The sequence below is a fragment of the Saccostrea echinata genome, unplaced genomic scaffold (genome assembly GCF_033153115.1).
Source record: "Saccostrea echinata isolate AGI-Se365-2 ecotype Australia unplaced genomic scaffold, CSIRO_AGI_Sech_v1 ptg000016l, whole genome shotgun sequence".
In the NCBI taxonomy this organism is placed as follows: domain Eukaryota; kingdom Metazoa; phylum Mollusca; class Bivalvia; order Ostreida; family Ostreidae; genus Saccostrea; species Saccostrea echinata.
This window is the reverse complement of record NW_026889765.1, coordinates 27099506-27123679: the sequence shown is the minus strand read 5'-3', so window position 1 is coordinate 27123679 and position 24174 is coordinate 27099506. Positions and strand designations below refer to the sequence as shown.

General features: G+C 34.2%; 3 protein-coding genes across 4 annotated transcripts; all 3 read right to left on the bottom strand.

The window, feature by feature from the left end:
* Window positions 1-4175: 4175 nt before the first annotated feature.
* On the bottom strand, window positions 4176-19023 carry LOC133188608 (complement C1q-like protein 4). Of its 2 annotated transcripts, none has more exons than XM_061324100.1 (2): window positions 18912-19023; window positions 4176-4626 (listed from the first exon to the last, which is right to left on the bottom strand). In XM_061324100.1, the coding sequence occupies exons 1-2, from the start codon at window positions 18970-18972 to the stop codon at window positions 4214-4216; spliced, it is 474 nt and encodes a 157-aa protein (XP_061180084.1). In that variant the 5' UTR covers window positions 18973-19023; the 3' UTR covers window positions 4176-4213. The 2 variants fall into 2 exon arrangements, with proteins under 2 accessions (XP_061180084.1, XP_061180083.1); XM_061324099.1 differs by lacking the exon at window positions 18912-19023 and adding an exon at window positions 4866-5013.
* Window positions 19024-19851: 828 nt separating this feature from the next.
* On the bottom strand, window positions 19852-20780 carry LOC133188265 (uncharacterized). Its single transcript, XM_061323637.1, has one exon. The coding sequence runs from the start codon at window positions 20778-20780 to the stop codon at window positions 19896-19898; it is 885 nt and encodes a 294-aa protein (XP_061179621.1). The 3' UTR covers window positions 19852-19895.
* Window positions 20781-20963: 183 nt separating this feature from the next.
* On the bottom strand, window positions 20964-21617 carry LOC133188264 (RING finger protein 207-like). The gene has a single exon (XM_061323636.1). It carries the CDS (start codon window positions 21615-21617, stop codon window positions 20964-20966), a length of 654 nt encoding a protein of 217 aa, XP_061179620.1.
* Window positions 21618-24174: the final 2557 nt, after the last annotated feature.

Sequence of the window (24174 nt, the reverse complement as noted above, 5' to 3'; positions counted from 1 at the left end):
CAAAACTTTTCGAGTCAGCTTATTTATTTTCATATCATTATATCAGTCAAGGACAAATTATTTATTTTCCTATTTTCTTCTACTCTGAAAAAAAAAATGCCAAGCAAAAGAATAAAAAGCGGAAACTCTATTTCGTGGGGGAGGGGGATGCGAGGGTTAGTAGGACTAGTAAAGGACATATTATTTATTTTCTTGCCGGTTCGACGACAGATTATTTTTTTTCAATATTTTCAAGGACAGCTTATTTATTTTCAAAATCTGCCAGCCCACCTCTCAGAATCAAGAGGTGTATGTGTAATTAAATATAGGCTTTACATTCTGCCGTTCGGTGTTAATAATACTATATGTGAATACAAAATGTATAACAGCTTAAAAATGTATTGAACTTCAATCGATAAAATTTGAACGTAAATGTGCACGTCCCTCCTCCCTCTTTACTATCTCTCTCAAATATATGTGTAGATAGTACTTACTGGGCTCCATATTCAGCAGTAATTTGTAATAAATTGCTACAATTTCAGAAAGCATGAACTGGTTTGATACGCATATAATCATGCACTACTTTTTATACGCAAATATGAAAAAAGTGAAATTTGATATGGAATAATTCAATAAAATAAACGACCTAATTTGAATTCATTACGGACTAAAATTGCATAAAAAGGACATTTTATTATGCAGTTAATATTCGATAAAAGGACGGCGGACTGTCTGTCCCTTTTTATGAACTGTTAGTCGTCGGCGATGTGTAAAAGGTTGACCGACTTTAGCATGGGAGAGAATGGATCTCGGTTACTTCTTTGGTCTGGTAACAATGTGACGTAGTATTTAAACTTGTCGACCTGGAAAGCGTCAGAACATCACGAACAGTGAAATACCTACAGTGTTTTGCAAATACCTCTAACATTCTACTAATGAAAGAATAAGACAACTTTAAGGTAGTTTATCCACTACATACCAATCACCAGACTGTATTTTGTGTCAAAAAGACCAAATTGTAGTGGAGCAGATAGTTAAAAAGAAATATTTCACTTAGTGAGACAAGCTCCAATTTTCTAATACCTAAATAGGAAATATTGTTGGTCATTCAAGTTTCAACCATTTTCGAAATCGCGGCCATGATTTTCAAAATGGTGTTATTTCTTATATTGCTTATTCAGCATTTCAATTTTTTTTTCTCAAACAATTTAATAATAATCTTTGGTATGTTCAATCAATATTTGGTTCAACATACGATTAAAGTGTTATTTTATGTATATATGAAGTAAGCATGTGCCAAAGTACGGGTTGTTATGTTTTATAGCACTCATTAGACCTAATCTTCAGAGCAGCACAGCTGCATAGAGCACTGCAAGGTAATTTCTTCCTGAATCTTTGCAGTTACTCTAACAAGTTTTTCTACATATAATCAAGTATTTCTTTGCATGAGACTGCCATTGGTGCCAAAGATGTCCCCCTGTGCGAGCCAATTCCCTTCTTTCAAATATCACTTTAAGGGTAAAGGTAAAGATTGCGAATTCCATACATGCATGTATGCTCTGCTTTCAAGACAGATCTGTTGATATACTCATAAAGAGCGGTCCCCGAGAGGAGAAATCCCATCAAGGGAACCCTGCTAAAGGTTAGGATGTCAAGAAAGGCGGACTTCATGTTAATGTTAAAAAAATTATTTTGGCCTTCTCTGACGTTGCTGTAGACTTCTATGTTGTTTTAGCATTGCGAAAGCATGTATTCATTTGCTTATTTTAGCTTAAATGTTTACGTCATTCCCCTGTTTGTTTATGATACTACCAAGAAAGGAAAATTGGCTGACCTCTTCTATATCATTTCTTTAAATGTTACATATCCCCCATTCATGGCCATGAGTCTCATTAACTTTATTTTCCAGGAATTGACATTTAGCCTCACTTTCCCCTGTTTCATTTGTTTTGTATTGTCTCTCATGTCTGTGAAAGTGTGAGATAGACGTGAAGGGTCTTTTAATAAGTTTAGGTCGTATATTCTATCACCGAAGGGAGGGGCTGAATTCATTTTGCACTTTTTTAAAGGGTTGTCTCGTTACCCAGCCGATAACTTTCAGGAATATTTTTGGTAATATGGGACAACCTTGTTTAAATCAAGTTTTTACAAGAAATGATAAGAATGCAGTTTTTGGTTTGTGCAGATTCTGATCGATCTAAATCTCTTAATACCTTGTCGATTACCTCTTTTATTCTATTTTAAAAAAAAAAAAAACTGTCTAGAATCTTGCTTGTTTTTTTTTTTTTTTTTTTTTTTTTTTTTGCAGAGATTACACTTCCCCTTTTTTGGTATATGTAGTTTGACAATCAGTCCCTTCTTCCACTAATTAGGGATTTTCTCATCCTTCTCATAGTTTGTTTAACAGTCTATACATATATTCCCCTTTTTCTTGTCCTTAATGCCTCAGTTAGTATTTCGTCAATTTCTGCTGTTTTTTTTCCATATTTTAAAAAATTAAAACTTTTAGCTGTTGTCCATGCCTTCCTTCTCACTTCTTCCATCTATTTTTGCATTCAGGTCCTTCCTTAGGTAAATTGTTATTGGTATTCTAGAGTTTGGTCTGTTTAGCATTACTTGGATGTGTTTGCTCCATCTATTTAGTTGTTCCTCTAGATCTAGCTATACCAATATTTCTTTTCTTTTTGACAGGGTTGGCTTCCCAGAGTTTCAATGATGTTATATGTCTTCAAATCTCCTTTATGGGCTGCCAGCTCAGCTTCCTAAACAAACACAGGATGGAACTCTGCCATTCAGTTAACTGAAAGGTGACTGAAAGTCCACTGAATTGTGACTGAATGGCAGAGCTCTGCCATTCAGTGACCTTTCCAGACTTTTCAGTGGCCATTCAGTTGACAGAATTGTGTAGGTTCATCCTGTGAAACTCATTAATAAAAAAAAAGTCTTTTTTCTTGCTTGCAGTTATGATCAACGTCTTCGTCTAGCTCCTGTTATTTACATGTAGTTTTGAGGTTACGTCTCTGCAATCTTGTTTTTGCATCCTTGAATTGCTCTACTTCCTTAGCTTCCTGCCAATTTTTTAGTGACATCAATTTTTTCATACATTTTTGCTAAGATTTCAACACTTGTGTTTAAAAAAATGTCTTTGCCTGTATTTTATTTATTCATCGAGTTCTTCCGTGGTTTCTAGACTTTGAATTCGATTCTCTAGTTGGATTTTTCTTCGATTCGTGTTTTTCAACATTGTACTCAATGCGCTTATCCCCCCTCTTCCTGAGTTTGCTAGACTTATTTTCAATTCGCCAAGTACTAGAAAGTGATCTGGGTTTTCGTATGCTCCTCGGTTAACTCTTACATAACTGAGGTCTTGTTTTTTTTTTTAAATCTCTGACTTATCATGACAAGATCAGTCTAGTTTTTCATACATCCATCTTGTGAATCCCATGTTTCTTTATAGATATTCATATGTTGGAACATGTAGCTTCTGATAACAAGTGCATTTATTTCACGGAATTCAGCCACAAGTCCTCCTTTTGCATTGACGTTCCCAGATGCATTATGCAGATGCACCATGTCTTCCCATTGCCTTCTCTCTGTTATTGCTGTTCTGACAATCTTTTCATTCATGTAACACCGGCAGGTTTCGATATGTTGTTTTGGAATTTCTTCTCAAAATCGTTCTCTTGATTGATTTACAAATTAGAAACAATATATTACAGAAAAATTGCGTTATAAAACGTCATTCATCTTTTGTTTAAAAGTATACATGTAGTGGTTAAGATGTCAGAGTATGATATACATGTATATTACAGTATGTCAATCGTATTTGCGTCCGAGAAGTTAAGAAGTGCCGCGATAAATGTTTTAGCGGTTTAAAAAATGGCGGAAATCGCAATAGCCAACGATGATTGTAGAAACAGAGTTGTCTGACAGATACGTGTTCCATTTCATGCCTGTCTCAGTAAGTGAAATATTTGGAAGAAATATTGTGCCGTAGGCCACTACATTGTTAGACATTAATAAAACCACCATATACAGAATAACGCAAGTTCAGTTTTCGGAACTCTGCACAATAATCGTCATTGCTGTATTATGCCTGTATTGACTTGACTTCAATAACCGACTTTTTGTTTCATTTAGATATCTCTTTTTGCGACTTTTTGTGATAAAGCATTGAATCAAAAGTAACATACATGTAATAATTGTATTCAAATTTATTTTCAGACTATTTATTTTACATGAGTTTAAATCCAGAGAAACTCATTCTGGCCCACGTAATGCTCTCTAGATAATTTCCTCCATAGTGTGGACCAACTCTGGTATTCACAACATCTCCTTTCTTCAAATTCAAAATGGTTAATGTTGAGGAAGAGGCTCTGTCAGCGTGATCAAAGGCGTCAGCCAATCCTATGTCCTTAATAACGCCATTTTGTACTATTTCTATAATGCTGTAAGATCTATCGTACGCAACAGTCGTTGTGTGTATGACGTAAACCCCGTTCTCAGGAGCGATGAACTTTCCAGATCTAGCGTCATATCCGTTTCCAATGTTTGTTTCAACACGATCATAAACAAATATTTTTTGTTTGGATAACGTTTTGATCTTTATATTACTGGACATATATGCATAAAACGCAATTTGTGTACCTGAGAAATTAAAGGTAGCAGTATTAATCCAAAATTTACCGTCAGTTTTGTTGAATTGTACACCTGAGTTACAAAAATATTTTTGTCGAATAACATTACAAGAAAAAAAATTAACAAAAATCGAGGAAGAAATTAACATAAGCTAGCATATATTTAATAAATATACCCTGATCACAATCAGAAGATTTTTTATAATGTAAATTATAAACATAATTTTTTTCTTTGAAGATATAAGTTACCGGATGTAGATAGTTCACTTCCTTTCTTTTGTCCACAGAGACTACATATTAAGTGTTCCATCTCCTTCCGGTCACAAGACTCATTGCCATTAGCAACACAGAAAAATACAAGGAAGAAAGACAATGCTTTAAGCATATTGAATGTATAATCCTTCTGCAGCGTACAGCGGAATGAACAGAACTCCTAGTTTTTTCCTTCCCCTTATAAATCATATCTATAAAAACATGCCGCATGTTGCGTGATGAACAATGTCGTGATTTGATGAAAAATGAGAGATCGTATTTAAAATAAATGTTTTCAATAACAGCTTGTCAGTTCGCCTGTAAGTAAAAAAATATAATTTTTAACTTATTGCCATATTACTCATCGATTGCAGGCGCGGATCCAGGATTTTTTTAAGGGGGGAGGGGCTCCACCCAAGTCAAATAATTTCCAACCCAGAAATTTCTTGACAATTAAAAAAAAATCATAAAAAGAGTAAAATCCATATCCGAAACGTGAAAAACCTATTTTGTGGGTGTAGTTGTGTCCACGTTTTCTGGGGGGGGGGGGGCAAAGTTATTCTTTATTTGCTTCAGCAGAAATATTATATGATTTTTAAAAACGCAAATTCCAGGGGGTTCCGGACCCCCACCCGACCTTCCCTCTAGATCCGCGCATGGATTGGATGTTTGATGTCAATGAAATCAATCTTACTTAGCATATGAAACAACCAAGCAACATCACAGATATTACTAATCAATCTAAATGATTGAATACGAGTACGGCATTTGTAACGAGCAGCAATCGACAAGTGATCAGTCAAAGCCCGTTTTGCTTTCTATATGCAGTTGAGAATTGACCAGATTGAAGTAATATATAAGACCAATTTAACAAGATTGGTTACACTTTCATTAGTAAATAGATATAAGTTTGTTAGTGAAAGCTTAAAAAGCCATGTTTGATGCTCCCCATCTTCCACTAGGGAAAGCTTGATGTGTTTATCAAAAGTACTCTAATACATTGTAACTCTAAATTTTAGTAAATTTTAGAAGGCTCCTTCTTCGTAAATGAGTTTAAAAGTAAATCGTATTTGAGAGATTGATATCACAATATGATAAAGTTAAACGGGCTTTGGCGGACCACAAATCGAATCAAACCCGGTATCTCCCGATCACGAATCAAACGCCCTTCCACTAGGCTACCACAACCAAATAAACAGTCAGTCATTTAAACAAAGTTTCACCCTGCAGGGCTTTTAGCTAAGGTTACAATACTATGGGCCTAGAGAGCATGCTATGTCAGAAACGTTGACATATGCAACGAACACTGAGATCACCTGATTAACGAAATGCAGAGGAAGTTAATTTGTGTAGAATTATGGCCTGCTTTTAGCTAAGCTGCATATTTTACCTATTGGGTTGGTACTTAAACTTTATGGGGTTATATATGATTACCTGTCAAAAATATAGTAAGAAACAAACAATTGATAATTGGAAGAATATCCCTGCAATCAGTCTTGGGGCAAATTATATTGTAAAGAAATGTATTACATTACCATTTCTTTAAGAATTTGGACATTAAATTACCATTACTTCAATTTCTTAAATAATGCATTACATTACCATTACTTTAGCAAAGTAATGCATTACCATTACTTTTGGAGGTTTTCAAAAATAAAAATACGAAACTTTGCAACTATTTTCATAAACATACATCCCACCCCTTCGAAACTTAACATGATGAATGATAATTCAAATTTAATTTCAAGTACTTGTATTCATTACACTGTAAATAATTTACATATCTTTTCATTATTCATAGGAAGTTCGAACTTTTCAATTGCCAATAAGATAAAAACCTGTACAATATGCACTTTTTGTGTAACTATTGATGTCATAAAGCAGTTTAACTGCCAGTTAAGTTGGAAGTACTATAATGATTTAAAAGACTTGATTTTCTTTAGTTGTTTCCATTAGTTTTAGCTGTTTGGTTATGGAAAGAGCTAACCAGTTATTGACAGTTTTGCTTTGGTAAATTTGATTGTGTTGTGAACAAGCAAACATCCAAATCCAAACATGCTGTAAGGCCTATGGAGTTTAACTGTGTCTTCAAGGCACATTACATAAGTAGCATTATAATTTGTTTTGCTGATTCTATTTAATGAAACTGTAGAGACGTTTCAGGGATATAAGTTTCAGAGGAAGAAACTTTTCTCAGCTCATGGGAATTTTACCAATTGCTTTACAGCTTCAATCAGACCGTATAAACCGAGGTCCCGTGTCGCAGTAGGTGCTGGCACGAAAAAGATCCTTCACTGCTCAATGGCCCTAAGTGCTGAGTATAGATTCTCAAGAGGGAGGTTAAACAACAATACACAAACAAAAATCAATCAGGGAAATCATTAGATGCATTGCTGTAGGAAAATAAAAAAAAAAACTAGCTTTGGACAGGAATTAAGCATTGGAAAACTTTTAGTCAGTTTCCCAAACAACTTTTTGAAAATTCAAATCACAATTTTTTTTCCAATCAGTAACATCATATCGAAGGGTTATTTTCAAACTCTTTGAACACTTTATAGTTATTCATCACGATAAGTTAAAGAAAATGCCCTTCGTATACTGGTATTATAGCCAACAGCTTCTTCAATGAAAATGGAACTAGGAAATTCTCATCTTCTGATTGGTCATCTACGAACATTTGTTGAAAATTAATCGGATACTCTGATTTGATATTAAAGGGATGCTTGAGTTCCTCATTGACAAAATCTATGTAGTCTTTGGAGTCCAGGTCTTCTAACAATCTGTTGGAATTTCGATGTACTAATTGTTCTCCTTTATTAGTCGATTTTTATTCCATAATAATAAACATGACAACAAACACAAAATGTGGGATATGAAAAATTTAACTACAAGAATAAGCTTCATAGGTTTTGTTACTGTTTTTAGATACACAGGTGATTTCTGCTCCATAGCTACATTTGTACATGTTAAAGGCTCAGCAATTCTAACTTTTATTTCTTCTATTTGGCCTTCCATTGGACACTCATGTCTCTTTTAAGTATATTCTGTCTGTGGCAATGTGTATGAGAAAAGCTTCAATATATCAAAATCAGGGCACATTTAATAAATAAACTTTTTTTATAAGACCACGTTCTAGAAAGTGAACAATAAAAAGTTACTCGGTTTTAACAAAGCTAAAGAATCCAAAAATATTCCTTAAACAAATAATATTGATATTTAATTCAACACCAGGAAAAAGGTATTGAAAATCAGTTCAAAACCTCATGAATCACATCCCCCCAAATGAATTTTACTTATGCGTTTGCACGCACGTGACGTCATATATTGTTTACGATATTCATAAAAATCGAGCACTGAGCTAACACTCTAGATATAAGTGTAACGGGAGGGAGAAAAACGTGAGGGACCAGACCGGGATTGGAATCTGGGCCCCCTGAATCTTCAGTCAGGTGCTCTACCAACTGAGCTATCTGGCCACTGGCGATCGACCCGTCTGAACGCCACATTCTTCCCTCCTTAAAGGTCTTCGGTCCCCGAAGACACAAACCCAGGCTCTTCCCTGGCAGGTCTTTCACCTGTCCCTTCCAGGGCATGGCACGGCACCAGATTTAACGGGAAAGGAGAAAATGGGACGAGTCAGACCGGAATTCGAATCCGGGCCCCCTGAATCTCCAGTCAGGTGCTTTACCAACTAAGCTATCTAGCCATCGGCGATCGAACCCGTCTTACCGCCACATATCAATCAAATCAATCTGACCAGGCTTTCAACATTAGAATCAGATTGTTTCTATTGAGTGAGTTTTCGACGTTACCAAACATATGGACGATACTCAAGCAGATTTTATAACAAACAGACTCTACAGTCACTTGTACATGTAATATTGGACGTCATTTATTCCAGTTTTGACGGTAATTGATAGTCCATGAGTACAAGAGAGAAATTCAGAATAATACTTTCCTCTTTTTCTATATATGTGTACTTCCGGTATAGGAACTATGCCTTCGTACGAAGAGAAATATCTGAATGAATGATTTGAGCCTATAATGATTCTGTTTTGATTTAAGGAAATGAAGTTAGAATCCGGTTTGAAAAAAGCCCTATGGCACAACTGAATAATTTAATTTTGGCCATTTACAAGGCCTGTAGCAATTATATATTTTCAGTTACTATTTAAGATGCAATATGCATATGCTAAATGAAAAAGAAAGTCTGCACTGGGGTTTTACAGACCAGGCATTTCTGCAAGATCTTTTTCTCTTGATTCCATCCTCTTTCCTGTATATGAATCACTATAGAGCTCTAGATTTGCCACTCAGAACCCAGCATTTTTTAACATATACATTTCACTTAATTGATCATCCAGCGAATCGGTTTATAATGGTCTTATTCTTTGTATATAGAATACCGTTGGTGCAAATTGCAGAACTCAGCATATGTCTTACAATGCCTGTATTGACAACTTTGAAAATTTTTTAAAGGTATAATGTACGAGGGCTGTTCAATAAATTATAACCTCGGTGTTCGGAAAGAAAAAAAAAACACTTTTCAATGATTTTGTCTTGATGACTTTCCTTAAATACTCTCCTTTAATTGAAACACATGACTGTAACTTTTTTTTATCCAATTCCTAATTGTTTTTTAAAACACATTTTTGAGTATACCCTTCGTATACTGGAATATAACATATCCTATGATTTTCTGAACTTGCTTCTTCTTTCTGAAAGGCGTTTTTTTTTCAAGTTTGGAAAAAAAACCCAACTCGAAAGGTGAAAGATCTGGCAAATACTGTTCGTGTGACAAAACATTAAATTTCTGTTTATCTAAAAAAAAACCTCCTTTACTATTCATGATGTGTGGGTCGGAGCGTTGTCATGAAGAAAGTTAATATAGCAGATTCCTTATTCTGGTTCCTTCCTTTCATTAACCTTTTGAATTTTTTGCGACAATTGTGCTTTCTATACTCGTTCAGAAATTGAACCGCCTTTCCGAATAAGAATCTGAACAACAAGACCACTACTATTGAAGAAAATGGCATATAAAACTTTCCTTGTGCTCTGGCAATTCTTTGCCCTTCCAAGACCTTGCTTTTTTTTTATCAAGTGCGTCTTGCTGTAAATTTTTCTTTGGGGTTAAGAGCAATGGAATCAGGTTTCATTACCTGTTAGAATTTCGGACAAACGTGGATAACTACAATTTTTCATTTTTTAAAATTGTTTGGATATTTTTACACGCTGCCGTTTTCACTCATTTGTCAAAACATAGGGTAACCATTGAGAACTTAGCTTTTTAGTGCCAAATGTTTCTTTAAAACAGTGTGAAATACCCCCCAAAATATGCTTACAAAATTTGCTTTGCGTCTTAAAGTCAATCAAACATCATCAGTAATAATTTGTTGAATTTTTGCAAACATTACAACAGTTGTTGCTAGTCCTATTTTTATCATTTTGGATCATTGAAATTCACCTGCTCATATGTCTATAAAACAAACAATGGTTGCTGTAAACATCACATATTTCAGTCAATATTTCTTTGGGATTCTTACCAAGATTTACATCAGCTTTAATGAAGCTTCTAACTTCACTCTTGTTTACTGATTCTTTATCATACATTTTTAATGTAGTGTCTCGAATAACCCTTGTTTTCCAGCTTCTCACAATGAAACGTGGTCACATAAACAGTTATCAGTTTATTAAAGATTCAATCATGAGAGAAAGCCATGGTTAATGTCAAATGGTCTTTATGTTGTATGTCATAGAGTTTAGGACATAATTTATTGAACATCCCTCGTATTTCGTTTTTAGTAACTTGTACATTGATTCAGATTAATTAAATGGTCATTTTCAATTACACCAATTTATTTCCAGACTATTTATTTTACATAAGTTTAAATCCGGAAAAACTCATTCGTGCATATATGTTGCTCTCTAGGTAATGTCCTCCATACGTCGGACCGACTCTGGCATTCACAACATCTCCTTTCTTTAAATTCAAAATGGTTAATGTAGAGGAGGAGTCTCTATCCCCATGACTGTAGGAATCAGCAAGCGCTATGTCTTTAATTACGTCATTTTGCACTATCTCTATGATGCTGTAGGATCTATCGTACGAAACAGTAGTTGAGTGTATGACGTAAACCCCGCTTTCTGGAGCTATGAACTTTCCGGATTTGGCGTCATATCCGTTTCCAATGTTTGTCTCAACACGATCGTAAACAAATATTTTGTGCTTGGATAATGTCTTGATCTGAACGTTATTGGACATATACGCATAAAATGCAATTTGTTTACCTGAAGAAAAAAACAGTATTAATCCACAATTTATTGTCATTTATAGTCAAATATATTTACGTATGCAAATGTTTTCCAATATATAACACTTTTTGAACAAGGCGTACTTGTATTTAAAAGGGTTCGTCACCTGACCATAAATTCATTGTAAAGTTAAAAAAAAAAAGAAAAAGATCGACGTAATTTTACAGCGACATCAGAACTGGTGCACGTGTTCAACACATTCAATTTATACCGTTGAGATTTAAAACAAATTATTATACCTCATTATAATTATTCTATACAACACGTTATTTGATTGCTTCCAGACAGTCACGTGACAGGGCCATAAAAGTTCATATTTCCCTGTATGCTTTCTCTTTAGAGGTCTCGTGCATTTTCCCGCAATACTTATCGTTTTCGTTAAATGAAAACTCTCGAGAGCAGCTGACGTCACTAAGTTTACAATAAAAGATTACATCTCTCAAGCAGTGATAAATTTAGCGATCCTCTTTCAGAAAATATAATATAATAATAATATGCTTTAAAAAAAAAAACTAAGGAGTCGAAGACAGTTGTCTGTGAAGTGTCCAAGGGACTTCAGTAAAATATTTCAATTTGTTTTAAAACTGAAAGTGAATTTGAGAATTTGACGAAAAGTGAACCCCGTAAAATATTGATCCGGGATCATTTGTCTACGTAGAAATTTGTCCCCCTGGTCAATATTCTACGTAGAAAAATGACCTACTTTTTGTAGAAATTATGGCCTTAGGGTCATTTTTCTCCATGTGGATTGTAGAAAAATGACCCTGTAGAATAATGACCCCGTGTCATTTTTTGATACAAGAAAAAAAAACTGAATGGTTTTGGTAGGAAAATTCTTGTTAGGCAAATTCACAGGGGTTAAATCAAGCAGCCTTATGATATAAAGTGTTCATTTCTTAAAGCGTTGAAGTTTAAATGACAAAATTAAAAGGTTATACTATACTTTACATTAATAATACAAGCTGTTTTATCCCCTTTAAGGGAAAGCCTAACAAGGCTATAATGATGTTCTATCACTATTAGAGCAAGAATACATGGTCGTACATTCTTTGATTTGTTTTTCACAGTGTAATTATTTAAAAAATCAATATCATTTTCTTAGCCGGTGTAAGAAAGAGACACATATAAATAAAAAATGTATAGCTTCCATAATTGTAATCCTCTTTGATTTTATTCTGGGAAAATAATATGAAACAAATAAAAAATATAGTCTTCCTTTCTTTCTTTAGAAGTTATAAGATAGATTAATGGAATCCTACCCAAATAAATTTGCGTGAAAAAATGGAAGATTGATAAGAAAATTCGATCTCGTAAATACCTTTGATTTTCTATGAATAAAGTCTCAAACTTTCTCATAAAAATATAGGAAAGATTAAATTTGTGAAAAATTAAAACGACACAGAACTAAATCAACATGCCTCTGACCTTCGATATCAGGGGCACAAAAAGTGATTAGCTCAAAATCTTTACCAATGTCTTTTGTCTTTTCTTAATATCAACAAAGTCTTTAACACAATGAGGCTTTTTACATAAAAAAAATTGATTGCTTAAAAAAAGAGGTGTTTGGTATACCAAGAATTGACACAAGTTTAAATAAGGTAGTATCGTCTTTCCCCTTTCTAGTTACATATAAAAAAAATTACCAATAGATAAAACAGAATGTTGGATTATGAAAAAGTATATGGTCGAAAAATGACTCTACTTGCAGTAGAATATTGACCGGGGGTCACTTTTCCACGTAGAAATTCGCTTCAATAAATAGACACACATACATGTATCTATGACCATGAGACAAAGTTTAACGTTACGGCTTTTACGGACATTACTAAATCCAATTGCTTATTTTTAATGGTGTTTCTAAAATTTTTGTTGAATACTTAAACTTTGATTGGCATGTCTATTTATAAATCAGTCTGTATTATATATCCATCTCTGACATTCTTAATTACCAAAGATTAACCATGGGTCCATTAAAAGCTCTTGATATGCATGCACGACGTGCATGTGTACATTGGTTAGCAAATTAGAAGTGCATGTGTTTGTGTCTAGCGAGGTGAAGTGGTGGGAAGGGGTTACTCGTATGTTGATCCTTGTATTTTTATGCACATGTAGGAACTATCCGTTTTATTGTTGAAGAGAGAGAGAGAGAGAGAGAGAGAATTTTATTTTTGCTCATGATGCACATGACTTGTAAAATAGTATGAAATCTTAATTGTCAAGAAACCCCCTTCCCGCTATATTTACACCTTCCAGTAAAAATAAATAGATTTCTTTTCTAAATTTCAGGCATGTGCCTATCAAACAGCAAAAGCAAACTGATACACTGATCAACGAAATACCCCCCCCCCCCCCAACACAAATACTTATTTGCAATACCTATGATTTGGTTATCAACTGATTTTAAATGGCTAATGAAATCAATATGTGATAAAATCAGATCTAATGAAAAAATTAGTATATGTTTATTTTTCCTTTTGTTTAATTTTTTTATCTATTTTCTTCATCCACTGCTCACTTGAAAATTATTCTCAACCTGACTGACTTTTACAAAATGTAAGTGTGTTATTACATTTTGCGTTGTTGCATTTTGCTTAATCTCGATGCAAAATGTAAAACGCAAAATGTATTAATCCAAAAATCGTGTTATTACATTTTGCGTTATTACATTTTGCGTTGATCTCGACGCAAAATGTAACTAGTGCTAATTGTAACGGGAACCGTTACAGATGTTCCCCAAACGGCTCCCCAATCCCTTGTGATGCCCCATTCCCTACAAGCTTCAATAAATTAGACAATACTTTTGTAATATAGATGGACACTTTATTTTTAAGGGTATTTCATTGGAAAACTACTCCGATATAGCCATATGGGTATGAGCCAATCTAATAGCTACATTTTTTACATTAATTATCTTATAGTGTCTCACAATACATACATTTGTTTTAAATATTAAAGAATTTCATTGAAAAATAAGAGAGATGTAACCCTTTAAGTATTAACCAATCAAAATTCAGCATACGCGCATGCATGGCCTTGCATTCAATTTTGATAGTATCATAATGTAGGAGCTCTATGTGCCTATCCATGTCGTAAATTTCATCCTGTTTTGTTAAAAACCAAGGGAGTTAAAGACATTTAAAGTTTCAACCAATCAGTTTGCAGCACACCTGCATGCGCGTGTTTTCAAGAAATTTCCTATATAACATGTTGTAGCACCTTATAATATATACTTATATTCTAAATTTCAAAGTATTTTGTCAAAAAACAAGGAAATTATTGAGATTTTTGTATCAGCCAATCAGAGAAGAGCGCACATGCATGCGCGTGAGTTCACGCTAATTTGACCATGTTGTCTTGTCTAGACTACTAATATATCTTTATATTTTGAGCTTCAAAGCAATTGATCAAGAAATATAAAAGTTACGGCTTCATCAAGTATATCAGTCATTTCACTCATTGCACGCGCGCGCACGTGCATGCATGTGCGCGCAAAATGACCTTCGTTCCACACACCTACACAACATGCCTATTAACCCTAAAAAGGTTTCATGTCAATCGGATGAGTGGTTCTATGAGAACACTCCCGGACAAAAAAGTACCGGAGAAGAAAGTAGAAAAAAAGAATAATAATAATAATAACTAGATACTTATTGCCTAGGCAATAACAGGTCTTCCGTTTTCTTGACTTCTTTGGAAAAAAAAACAATCTTGTCAAAAAGATTACTCTAAATAATTAATAAAAGTTATCTCAAGGCTTCCAAAGATATGTAAATACAGATAAAAACAAACGGAATTACTTTTCTGTTTTCTTTATGTACTTCGTCATGAACGAAAGAGCTCCAAATGAATAAAATGTTCATTCTACACCTAAATTATTCACAACTGATCATCCCTAAAAGTTTCCATGAAAAACTACTCATGTTTGAGACAACTTCCGGTTTTTCGGTTGGCACTTCCGATGAAAATAATTTGCATGGTCATGGTCTTTCTTACATCTGCATTAGCCAAACATTTCTGTAAAAAGTAAAAAACTTTAAAAATTCACTTTTTTGCATCGCTTCCTGTCACGACCGGAAGTGACGGCAACGTACGATTTTTACATGATGTAGATAAACTGGTGACTGACTATCAGTTCTGAGAGTTTTAGACTTCAGTCATATACTGTTTTTGAGCAATCAGGTGAACAAAGTTTCAATTTGAGGACAGAAAAACACGCGACCGGAAGTGCATTTTCCTAAGATGGTTGACGTCACACTAGACAATTGCAGTCTCAATAACATATGTAAAAATCATTGCAAAAACTTTATCAATAAGCGATATTTTTGAGAAAGTTAAAAATCCCGATTACAAAGTTTCTCTCTTATAACAGGAAGTTATCGTCTTTTGTTTCCAGTGAGACCAACACATACAGAAACGGTGAAAGAGATTCAATTAAATGATGCAAATTTTATTTCAAAAGAGAAAAGTTGAAATTTTTAATTTCTTTGATCACTTCCTGTAACGACCGGAAGTGACGGCTGACGCTATTAACCCAAAGGGTTAAGCTTACTCCTTAAGTTCTATTACTCTTATAAGTATAGTGTCTTATTCTCTTACCGTTTCTGAGATCTCACTTTGACATGTTCTTATTTTGCGGACAGTAAAGCACGCGACCGGAAGTGAATTTTACCAAGATATTTGACGTTACTCTAGACATTTGCAGTCTAAATAACATATCTAAAAACCATTTCAAATACTTCAACCATAAGCGATATTTATGGGAAAGTAAAATACTAAAATTATGTACTTTTTCGCTTATAACCGGAAGTTGACGTTTTTGTTTCCAGTGGGACCAACATATTTCAAAACGGCAAAACAGATACAATAATGTGATGCAAGATTTAATTAAAATAAGAAAAGTTGAAATTTTCGATTTCTTTGATCACTTCCTGTGACGACCGGAAGTAACAACTGACAGATCTAAACCAATTCTGCAAACCTACTTGTCATGATCTATCACTCGTGAAAGTTTGGTATTTTAAGCTTTTACCTTTTCTGAGATCTCGTCCGGACATGATCTCTTTTGAAAAAACGGAAATCGGACATATCTGACGACCGGAACTGAATTTTGCAAAATCCTTCAAAATGTTTTAAGTTTATTATATTTGTCATAAACTCTGAAAGTTTCAAGAAAATCCACCAAGCCATCTCTGGGAAATTGCTTGGACAAAAAACGGGAAAAAAATAATAATAATAACTAGATACTTATTGCCTAGGCAATAACAGGTCTTCCGTTTTCTTGACTTCTTCGAAAAAAAACCCACAATCTTGCCAATAAGATTACTCTAAATAATTAACAAAAGTCATCTCAAGGCTTCCAAAGATATGTAAATACAAATAAAAACAAACGGAATTACTTTCCTGTTTTCTTTATGTACTTCGTCATGAACGAAAGTGCTCCAAACGAATAAAATGTTCATTCTACACCTTAATTATTCACAACTGATCCTCCCTAAAAGTTTCCATGAAAAACTACTCATGTTTGAGACAACTTCCGGTTTTTCGGTTTGCACTTCCGGTGATAATAAATTGCATGGTTATGGTTTATCTAACATGCGCATTAGCCAAACATTTCTGTAAAAAGAAAAAAACTGTAACAATTCACTTTTCTGCATCGCTTCCTGTCACGACCGGAAGTGACGGCAACGTACGATTTTTACATGATGTAGATAAACTGAGGACTGACTATCAGTTCTGAAAGTTTTAGACTTCAGCAATGTACTGTTTCTGAGCAATTTGGTAAACAAAATCTCAATTTGAGGATAGAAAAACACGCGACCGGAAGTGCATTTTCCTAAGATGATTAACGTCACACTAGACAATTGCAATCTCAATAACATATATAAAAATCATTTCAAAAAACTTTATCTATAAGCAATAGTTTTGGGAAAGATAAAAATCCCAATTACATGTACATAGTTTTCTCTTATAACCGGAAGTTGTCGTTTTTTGTTTCCAGTGAGACCAACAAATATAGAAACTGTGAAAGAGATTCAATTATATGATGCAAGTTTTATTTCAAAAGACAGAAGTTGAAATTTTTGATTTCTTTGATCACTTCCTGTGACGACCAGAAGTGACGCCTGACGCTATTAACCCAAATAGTTTTGCCTACTCCTTAAATTCTATTACTCCTATAAGTTTAGTGTCTTAATCTCTTACTGTTTTTGAGATCTCACTTGCACAAATTCTTATTTTGCGGACAGTAAAACACGCGACCGGAAGTGAATTTTACCAAGATATTTGACGTTACTCTAGACATTTGCAGTCTAAATAACATATTAAAAAACCATTTCAAATACTTAATCTATAAGCGATATTTATGGGAAAGTAAAATGCTCAAATTATGTAGTTTTTCGCTTATAACCGGAAGTTGACGTTTTTGTTTCCGGTGGGACCAACATATTTCAAAACTGCGAAACAGATCCAATAATGCCATGCAAGATTAAATCCAAAAAAAGAAAAGTTGATATTGTTGATTTCTTTGATCACTTTCTGTGACGACCGGAAGTGACGGCTGACAAATTTAAACATATTCTGCAAACGTACTTGTCATGATCTATAATCCCTGAAAGTTTGAGGTCTTAATCTTTTACCGTTTCTGAGATATCGTCCGGACATGATCTCTTTTGAAAAAAACGAAAATTGGACATATCTGACGACCGGAAGTGAATTTTGCAAAATCCTTAAAAATGTTTTTAGTTTATTTTATTTTTCATAATCCCTGAAAGTTTCAAGAAAATCCATCGAGCCATCTCTGAGAAATCGCTTGGACAAAAAACGGGAAAAAAATAATAATAATAATAAACAGTAGAATCACTATAAGGTCTTCCGTCTGAAACGGAAGACCTTAATAAACAGTAGAATCACTATAAGGTCTTCCGTCTGAAACGGAAGACCTTAATAATAATAATAATAATAAGAAACAGAGTAAAAACAATATGTTCCCAAACTTCGTTTGGGGAACATAATAACGCAATGTAATAACGCAATACTTTCTCATGATCTTAATTTACTGAAATGTACTTAAAGTTAACATCGTATTAAGCAAGACTTCGGATTATACATCTGGATTAATCAAGTTTTTACTTGTATTATATAACATAGTTAAAAAGTAGGGGGTCAGAATTCTATGGGGGTCATTTTTCAACGTGTGTGGAGTAGTAGAATTACCGGCCTGGAAGGGTTTTCTATGGTCGAAAAATGACTCTACTTGCAGTAGAATATTGACCGGGGGTCACTTTTCCACGTAGAAATTTTATAGCAGAGTGTATAAAACATTTATAAATACGTTGTAGCAAAAAAGTTCAATTTGATTTCACTACAGTTTGGCAACGAAATACAACCATACAACAGAAACCTTTACCGTTTAGTACTGTTTGGCACGATTGAAAACGTTTCTGACATCTTAAATTTCATATTTTACTTCATAAATCTAAAGCCCAATCATTTCGCCGGTATATCGGTACTGGAAAAACGTATGGCAATACGATATCTTTTGTTAACGAATCGCAATATACCGGAATATCGATATTAATGCGCAGCCCTGTATATTAGGCATTGAAAAATAAATGATGTAAGTAAGCTTAAATAAGCAACATAATAACAAGTAAGATCACAAGATGTTAAGAGATGTAAATAATGAATAAAAACAGTTTTCTTATAAGACATAAGAGTACATGTAGAAAGTACCAGATCCTGTTGTTTGACTTCCACTTCTTTGTCCACAGAGGCTGCATATTGTGTCCTCCATCTCCTTCCGACCACATGACTCATTGCCATAAGCAAAACAGAGAGATAGAAAGAAGAATGACAACGATTTTAGCATGTTGAACAGGTTGTATAACTTTTAAACAGAATACACAGAATTACCAGTTTTCCCCTTGATTTATAAAAACATGTCACATGTTTCGTGATCAACAATGTCGTGATTTGATAAAGGACGAGAGATCATATTTCAGATAAATGTTCACCATACAGAAATTAACACTATTCCTTTCATTTTAATGTTCAGCTTCATTTCATGAACCACGCGCTGTTCGCGTATAGTTCCAACACAACACAACAATTGGTATTCATACTTATAGTATAGTATCACTTTTTGGATGTAATCAATTATATTAGACAAAAAATCTTCAGATTCTTTGCAAATTAGAAAAAGTTCATGTTCTCATGAACTACCGTGGGACGAGTAAGAATATTCAATTGTGATGTGATTGAAGAAAAAAATAGTGAAAATTTTTTTTTCCAAAAATGATCATTGAATGACAAAAATATGTGGAAAGTCATCAGAAAAATAATGTGAAATAAGATATGAATTTAATTTTTGAAAATTCCTGAGGTACATGAACTACAAAGCTTCATGCCTTTATACGCATATAGGATGCCGAGCCCCAGTGTAAATCATCTCACTCTTTTGTTTTTTTTTTTCTGTCGACAGAATGAAAACAGAGAGCGAAAAATCTAACTTTACTTAGAAAGGCCAAGCTTTTGTACCATTTATTAGATTTAGGTAACTATAAAACTACCTATAGAATTTTAAAAACTTCATTTGCACTTAAGAAAGTGTAAAGAAGCATTTGTTCGTTTGCATTTAAAATGTTGATGAAATATTTCAAAGAACACCTTGCATAATAAAAATTAAACCATTTCATTGTATCACTAATTAGATTAAAATCACTGGAGATACTTGTACACTGTTATGCCTTTGGTGAGTTTTCCCACATAAAGGTTGTTTTCATCATCTACACACAAACTGCACGGGGACTTTATCCCATCGCGTCTCGTTATGAGTAAAGACAAAAACTGACCGTCCTGATCAATGAGGTGAACAGAATCACTGTAATAGTCACACACTAGGATATGGCTGAGGACATCCGTACAAATTCCTTTGGGAAAGAACACCGACTCTTGGTTTCCATTGTAAGAAAATCTAAGCTTTCCTGCTTCATCCACAACCACAACCCTCTGCTTACTGAAGTCTGAAGTACAAATATCTCCATTCAGGTTTTCTGTTATAAAGTATGGAGAACTATACAGTTCCTGTGATTTGCTATCCCACTGAATGTTCTGAATTTCTTTTCCTGTCTTGTCGTACCTGGTAATTCCAGCCTCTTTATCTTTTACCATTCCCACCAGTATATCCCCGTTGATGTGGGAGGAGTATATACTGACTGGTTTCCAGTCTCCTGTTTTAATGAATGAAGTGCTTTTGTTATTCTGTGTCATTCTTCTGATGGCTTTTTTGACTGTGTCCGTGAAGATTAGATCCTCGTCCACTGTAACTGTGTGGAAGCCCTCAGATCTTGGACTTGTTTTTATTTTCTGTAGCTGATTCCCATGTAGATCTATTTGAACAAGGTTTCCATCCCAATCATTGACCCAAATTCGATTTGATTTATTCAGTGAGAGATGAAGTGCACCATAAGCACCATGTATATTAAACTTCCTTATTTTTATGATGGAGGAAGATTGAGATATTGTTTGTTTCTTGTCTGCTTGTTTACACTTATCATTATTTATTAGGTATTCTATTGTGCTTTGCTCTGTGCTTGATGCCATTTTCATTGGCTTTATTTTTCTAGTTTCTGTCTTTGTTTCAGGGAACCTTATTTCACCAAGTAATTTTGCAACATCTTCTATATTGCATTTCCGGGGAATATATGCCGGTGTGACCGGTTTTGTCACACATGGAATTGATTGAATTTTCATGACCTCTGACAATTTTTTCCTGTTCGTTAAGTACTAGTTGAATTCTTTGACAAGGTCATTGAGATAAGTGATGTAATTAGTGAATGTATCTTCCTGGGTTTCTATATCTTTTAACAACGAGTTTTCGATCTGGTCTATCTGCTTCATGTTCCTGGTAACAACTGCATCCACAAAGCTCCTAAGTGAATCAGCATCTACAATTAATGATTCTCTCATGTTATTCATGATCTTCTTTATTTCCTTTGCATCATCTCTTACTTCATTTTGCAAACTTTGTGACGTGGGCATAAAATATTCGCAGATTTTGTCAATTTCCACTTGCCAAAGTGCTAAATTTTCAGCATGAATTTTCTCAAGGTCAGTGAAGCTGTGACCTTTGTGATCCTGGGATGTGGCACATTTGGAACATAGCGATACTTGGCATTCTTCACATAACATATCAGTATCTTTGGTTGGATGGATCTCGCATTTCTGGAGAGGAGGTTTTCGTGTGCGTTCTTGGTAAATGACAACATCGTGGTTTTTATTTTCTTGAGCCCTTAGATGTTCGTCTCTGCATTGCTTACATAATTGTAAATGGCAAGTGTTACAATAAAATTCACAGTTTCTTTTACATTCTTCAGATTGACATTCTAGATAGTGCTGAGCTGTTCCTGGTATTTTCAACAGAGAAAGCACCTGAAACATGCAGAAAACATGCAAATGTACCTTTACTTTTTTAAAAAGTAGCTATAACATTATGAAATCCGCGGTTAGTATCATTTATTTCACTATAAACACTCTTCAATTATGTTAAGTCGCCAGCATGGAACAGTGGTTTGCTCTAAACTTGCAAAGTAAGGAGTTGACCCTGACGTCGCGGATTCGAATCCCACTGTGGGACGTGGAGATCAGTCCTTTGGATGAGACCTTATAAACCGAGGTCCCGTGTCACATTAGGTACTGGCACGAAAAAGTTCCCTCAATGGCCCTGAGAGCCGAGTATACGCCCAAATTTGCAGCCCTCCACAGGTAAGTGGAGGCGTCTCAATATGAGTGTTTGTTTGTTTGTTAATTGTGTAACGTCACTCTCGAGAATTTTTCATTCATATGAAAACGCCACCACTTGCCGGTGGAGAGCTACACTGAAATTTTTGACCTATACTCGGCACTCAGGGCCATTGAGCAGTGAGGGATCTTTTTCGTGCCAGCACCTACTGCGACACGGGACCTCGGTTTATACGGTCTCATCCGAAAGACCAGTCTCCATGTCCCACAGTGGGATTCGAACCCGCGACGTAAGGATCAACTCCTTACTCCGCGACTCTAGAGCGAATGTTCTAACCACAGCGCCACGCGGGCGACCTCAGTGTGAGTGAAAATTTCTCGAAAAGGATGTTAAACAAACAAACAATTCCGTTTATGGCGATCGCACACAGCAAGATTGAACAGACCTAGAGGATTGATTCATTGTATGCTGTTGTACGTACCGTTCAAGAATTTTTCACTCATATAATAGGGACGTCAAAATATACCGGTGAAGGTCTTCAAATTTAAACCTTTACTTGGCACTCAGGGCCATTGAGCAGTGAGGGTTAATTATCGTGTCAACGCCTACCGTGACAAGGGGGCCTTGATTTTTAAGATCTCATCCGAAGGACCCGACCTAGAAAAAAGTCAACGCCAAAATCACACATGGTTTAAAACATTTTGAGGCGTCCACATGAAGAATTTTGAAATTATCAAACTCCTGTGCACCCATAACTATGTGGTGACAATAGCAAGACAACAATTTACTTAACTTGAATAGGGTTTCTACCCATAATAATCATGACATTGTAAATGACGTCATTCTGTCGTCGGCATACAAATGTCGATACATCTGGTTTTACTATATTTATAGAAATTACCATAGAAAGTAGAAGGAAAAATTTTCCGGAAATTTTATCCTTATATCCTAGCAATATGCATAAAAATGCCACAGTGTGGCTGGTATAGGACAGATTTTGAGATTTTTACCCCATATGATCGAAAGTAAAAATTATTATAATTGGGTTTTATTGTGATCTTTGTAAATTTCCTAACAAAAAAATTCTATAGTTAACTATACTTTACTACAGTAACTATTGTTTACTATAGTAAATCGAAGTTTTTACTATAGTAAATCAAATTATTTTTACAATGGATTTCAGGTTGTTATAGTTTATGTTCTCAAATTCATACCCGCACTTTCTTGATATTAAATAGAAGTATTGCTTGTATATTCACATTTTATTTCCAAATTTTACCTCGTTGGTATTAAATTTAAGAGGTTTTAAGCATCGAAATCTCACAAAAGTTCCATAGTAAATCAAAGTATTTACTATTGTTAACTATAGTAACCTATAGTTAATTATAGTAAATTTTTAGGGTGATAAGGAAAATCTTCTGATCCTTTTTAGATAGATGTAAAGGTTGGGAATGTTTAAGTAAAATGAACTTCATGTAATAAAAAAAAGGAAATTTTATTTTTTTTATGTTAATTTGCATTTAGGAATGTGTTCCTTTCTTTATCCTCTCGCATTTAAATTTGATTTATTATCATTTTAAGAGTTGAGATAAGGAAACATTCTAAAATGTCATCAGTTGATTACATTCCTTAACCTTTGCGTAGGATAAAATTTTGAAAAAAACAAAATCTTTCTAAAACCCAGAACCAAAAACAAAGTAATTTTTTTTCCTTTTTACAGAATGGTAAAGAGATGAAAAACGAAATTTTCCTTCTTTTTGATATTCAAAAAATACATAACTGTAAATTGAAAAGGCATGCAATACCTTGTTTGATTCAAATTTTATTTTATTTATCACTCTTAATCAGTATATGCAGTGTGTGATGATGAGGGAAAATTTAATATTCATATTTCAGAGGGAAACATTCTAGATGTAAAAATTTCCCTTCCTTTTTGCCCATAAAATGACATTTTTATTTAAAAAAAAATAAAAACATTGTATAAAATTAATGTTCAAAAATTGAGTCTGAATATTATGGAATTAAAGCAAGGCATTTCTAACGCCTATTTTCTTTTATTATTTAACAAGCTACAGTTGTATATCTTGGCATAAGACATCTGAAACAGCAACTTCTCAAATGGAATTCATAATTATGTAACTCACAAGAAGCAATTTGAAATGTTTATATTGTATTCTTATGTACAGACTTTACGACCCACTTTACATTTTTACAAAGCCTTGAAACAGATTTTACACTTTCCACCAACGAGGATTG

Coding starts and splice junctions, on each gene's coding strand:
- LOC133188264 (XM_061323636.1), bottom strand. CDS start 21,617: ATGTTTCAGGTGCTTTCTCTGTTGAAAATACCAGGAACAGCTCAGCAC.
- LOC133188608 (XM_061324099.1), bottom strand. CDS start 5,001: ATGCTTAAAGCATTGTCTTTCTTCCTTGTATTTTTCTGTGTTGCTAAT. Junction 4,627..4,865: donor AAGTGAACTATCTACATCCG/GTAACTTATATC, acceptor TTAATTTCTCAG/GTACACAAATTGCGTTTTAT.
- LOC133188265 (XM_061323637.1), bottom strand. CDS start 20,780: ATGGCATCAAGCACAGAGCAAAGCACAATAGAATACCTAATAAATAAT.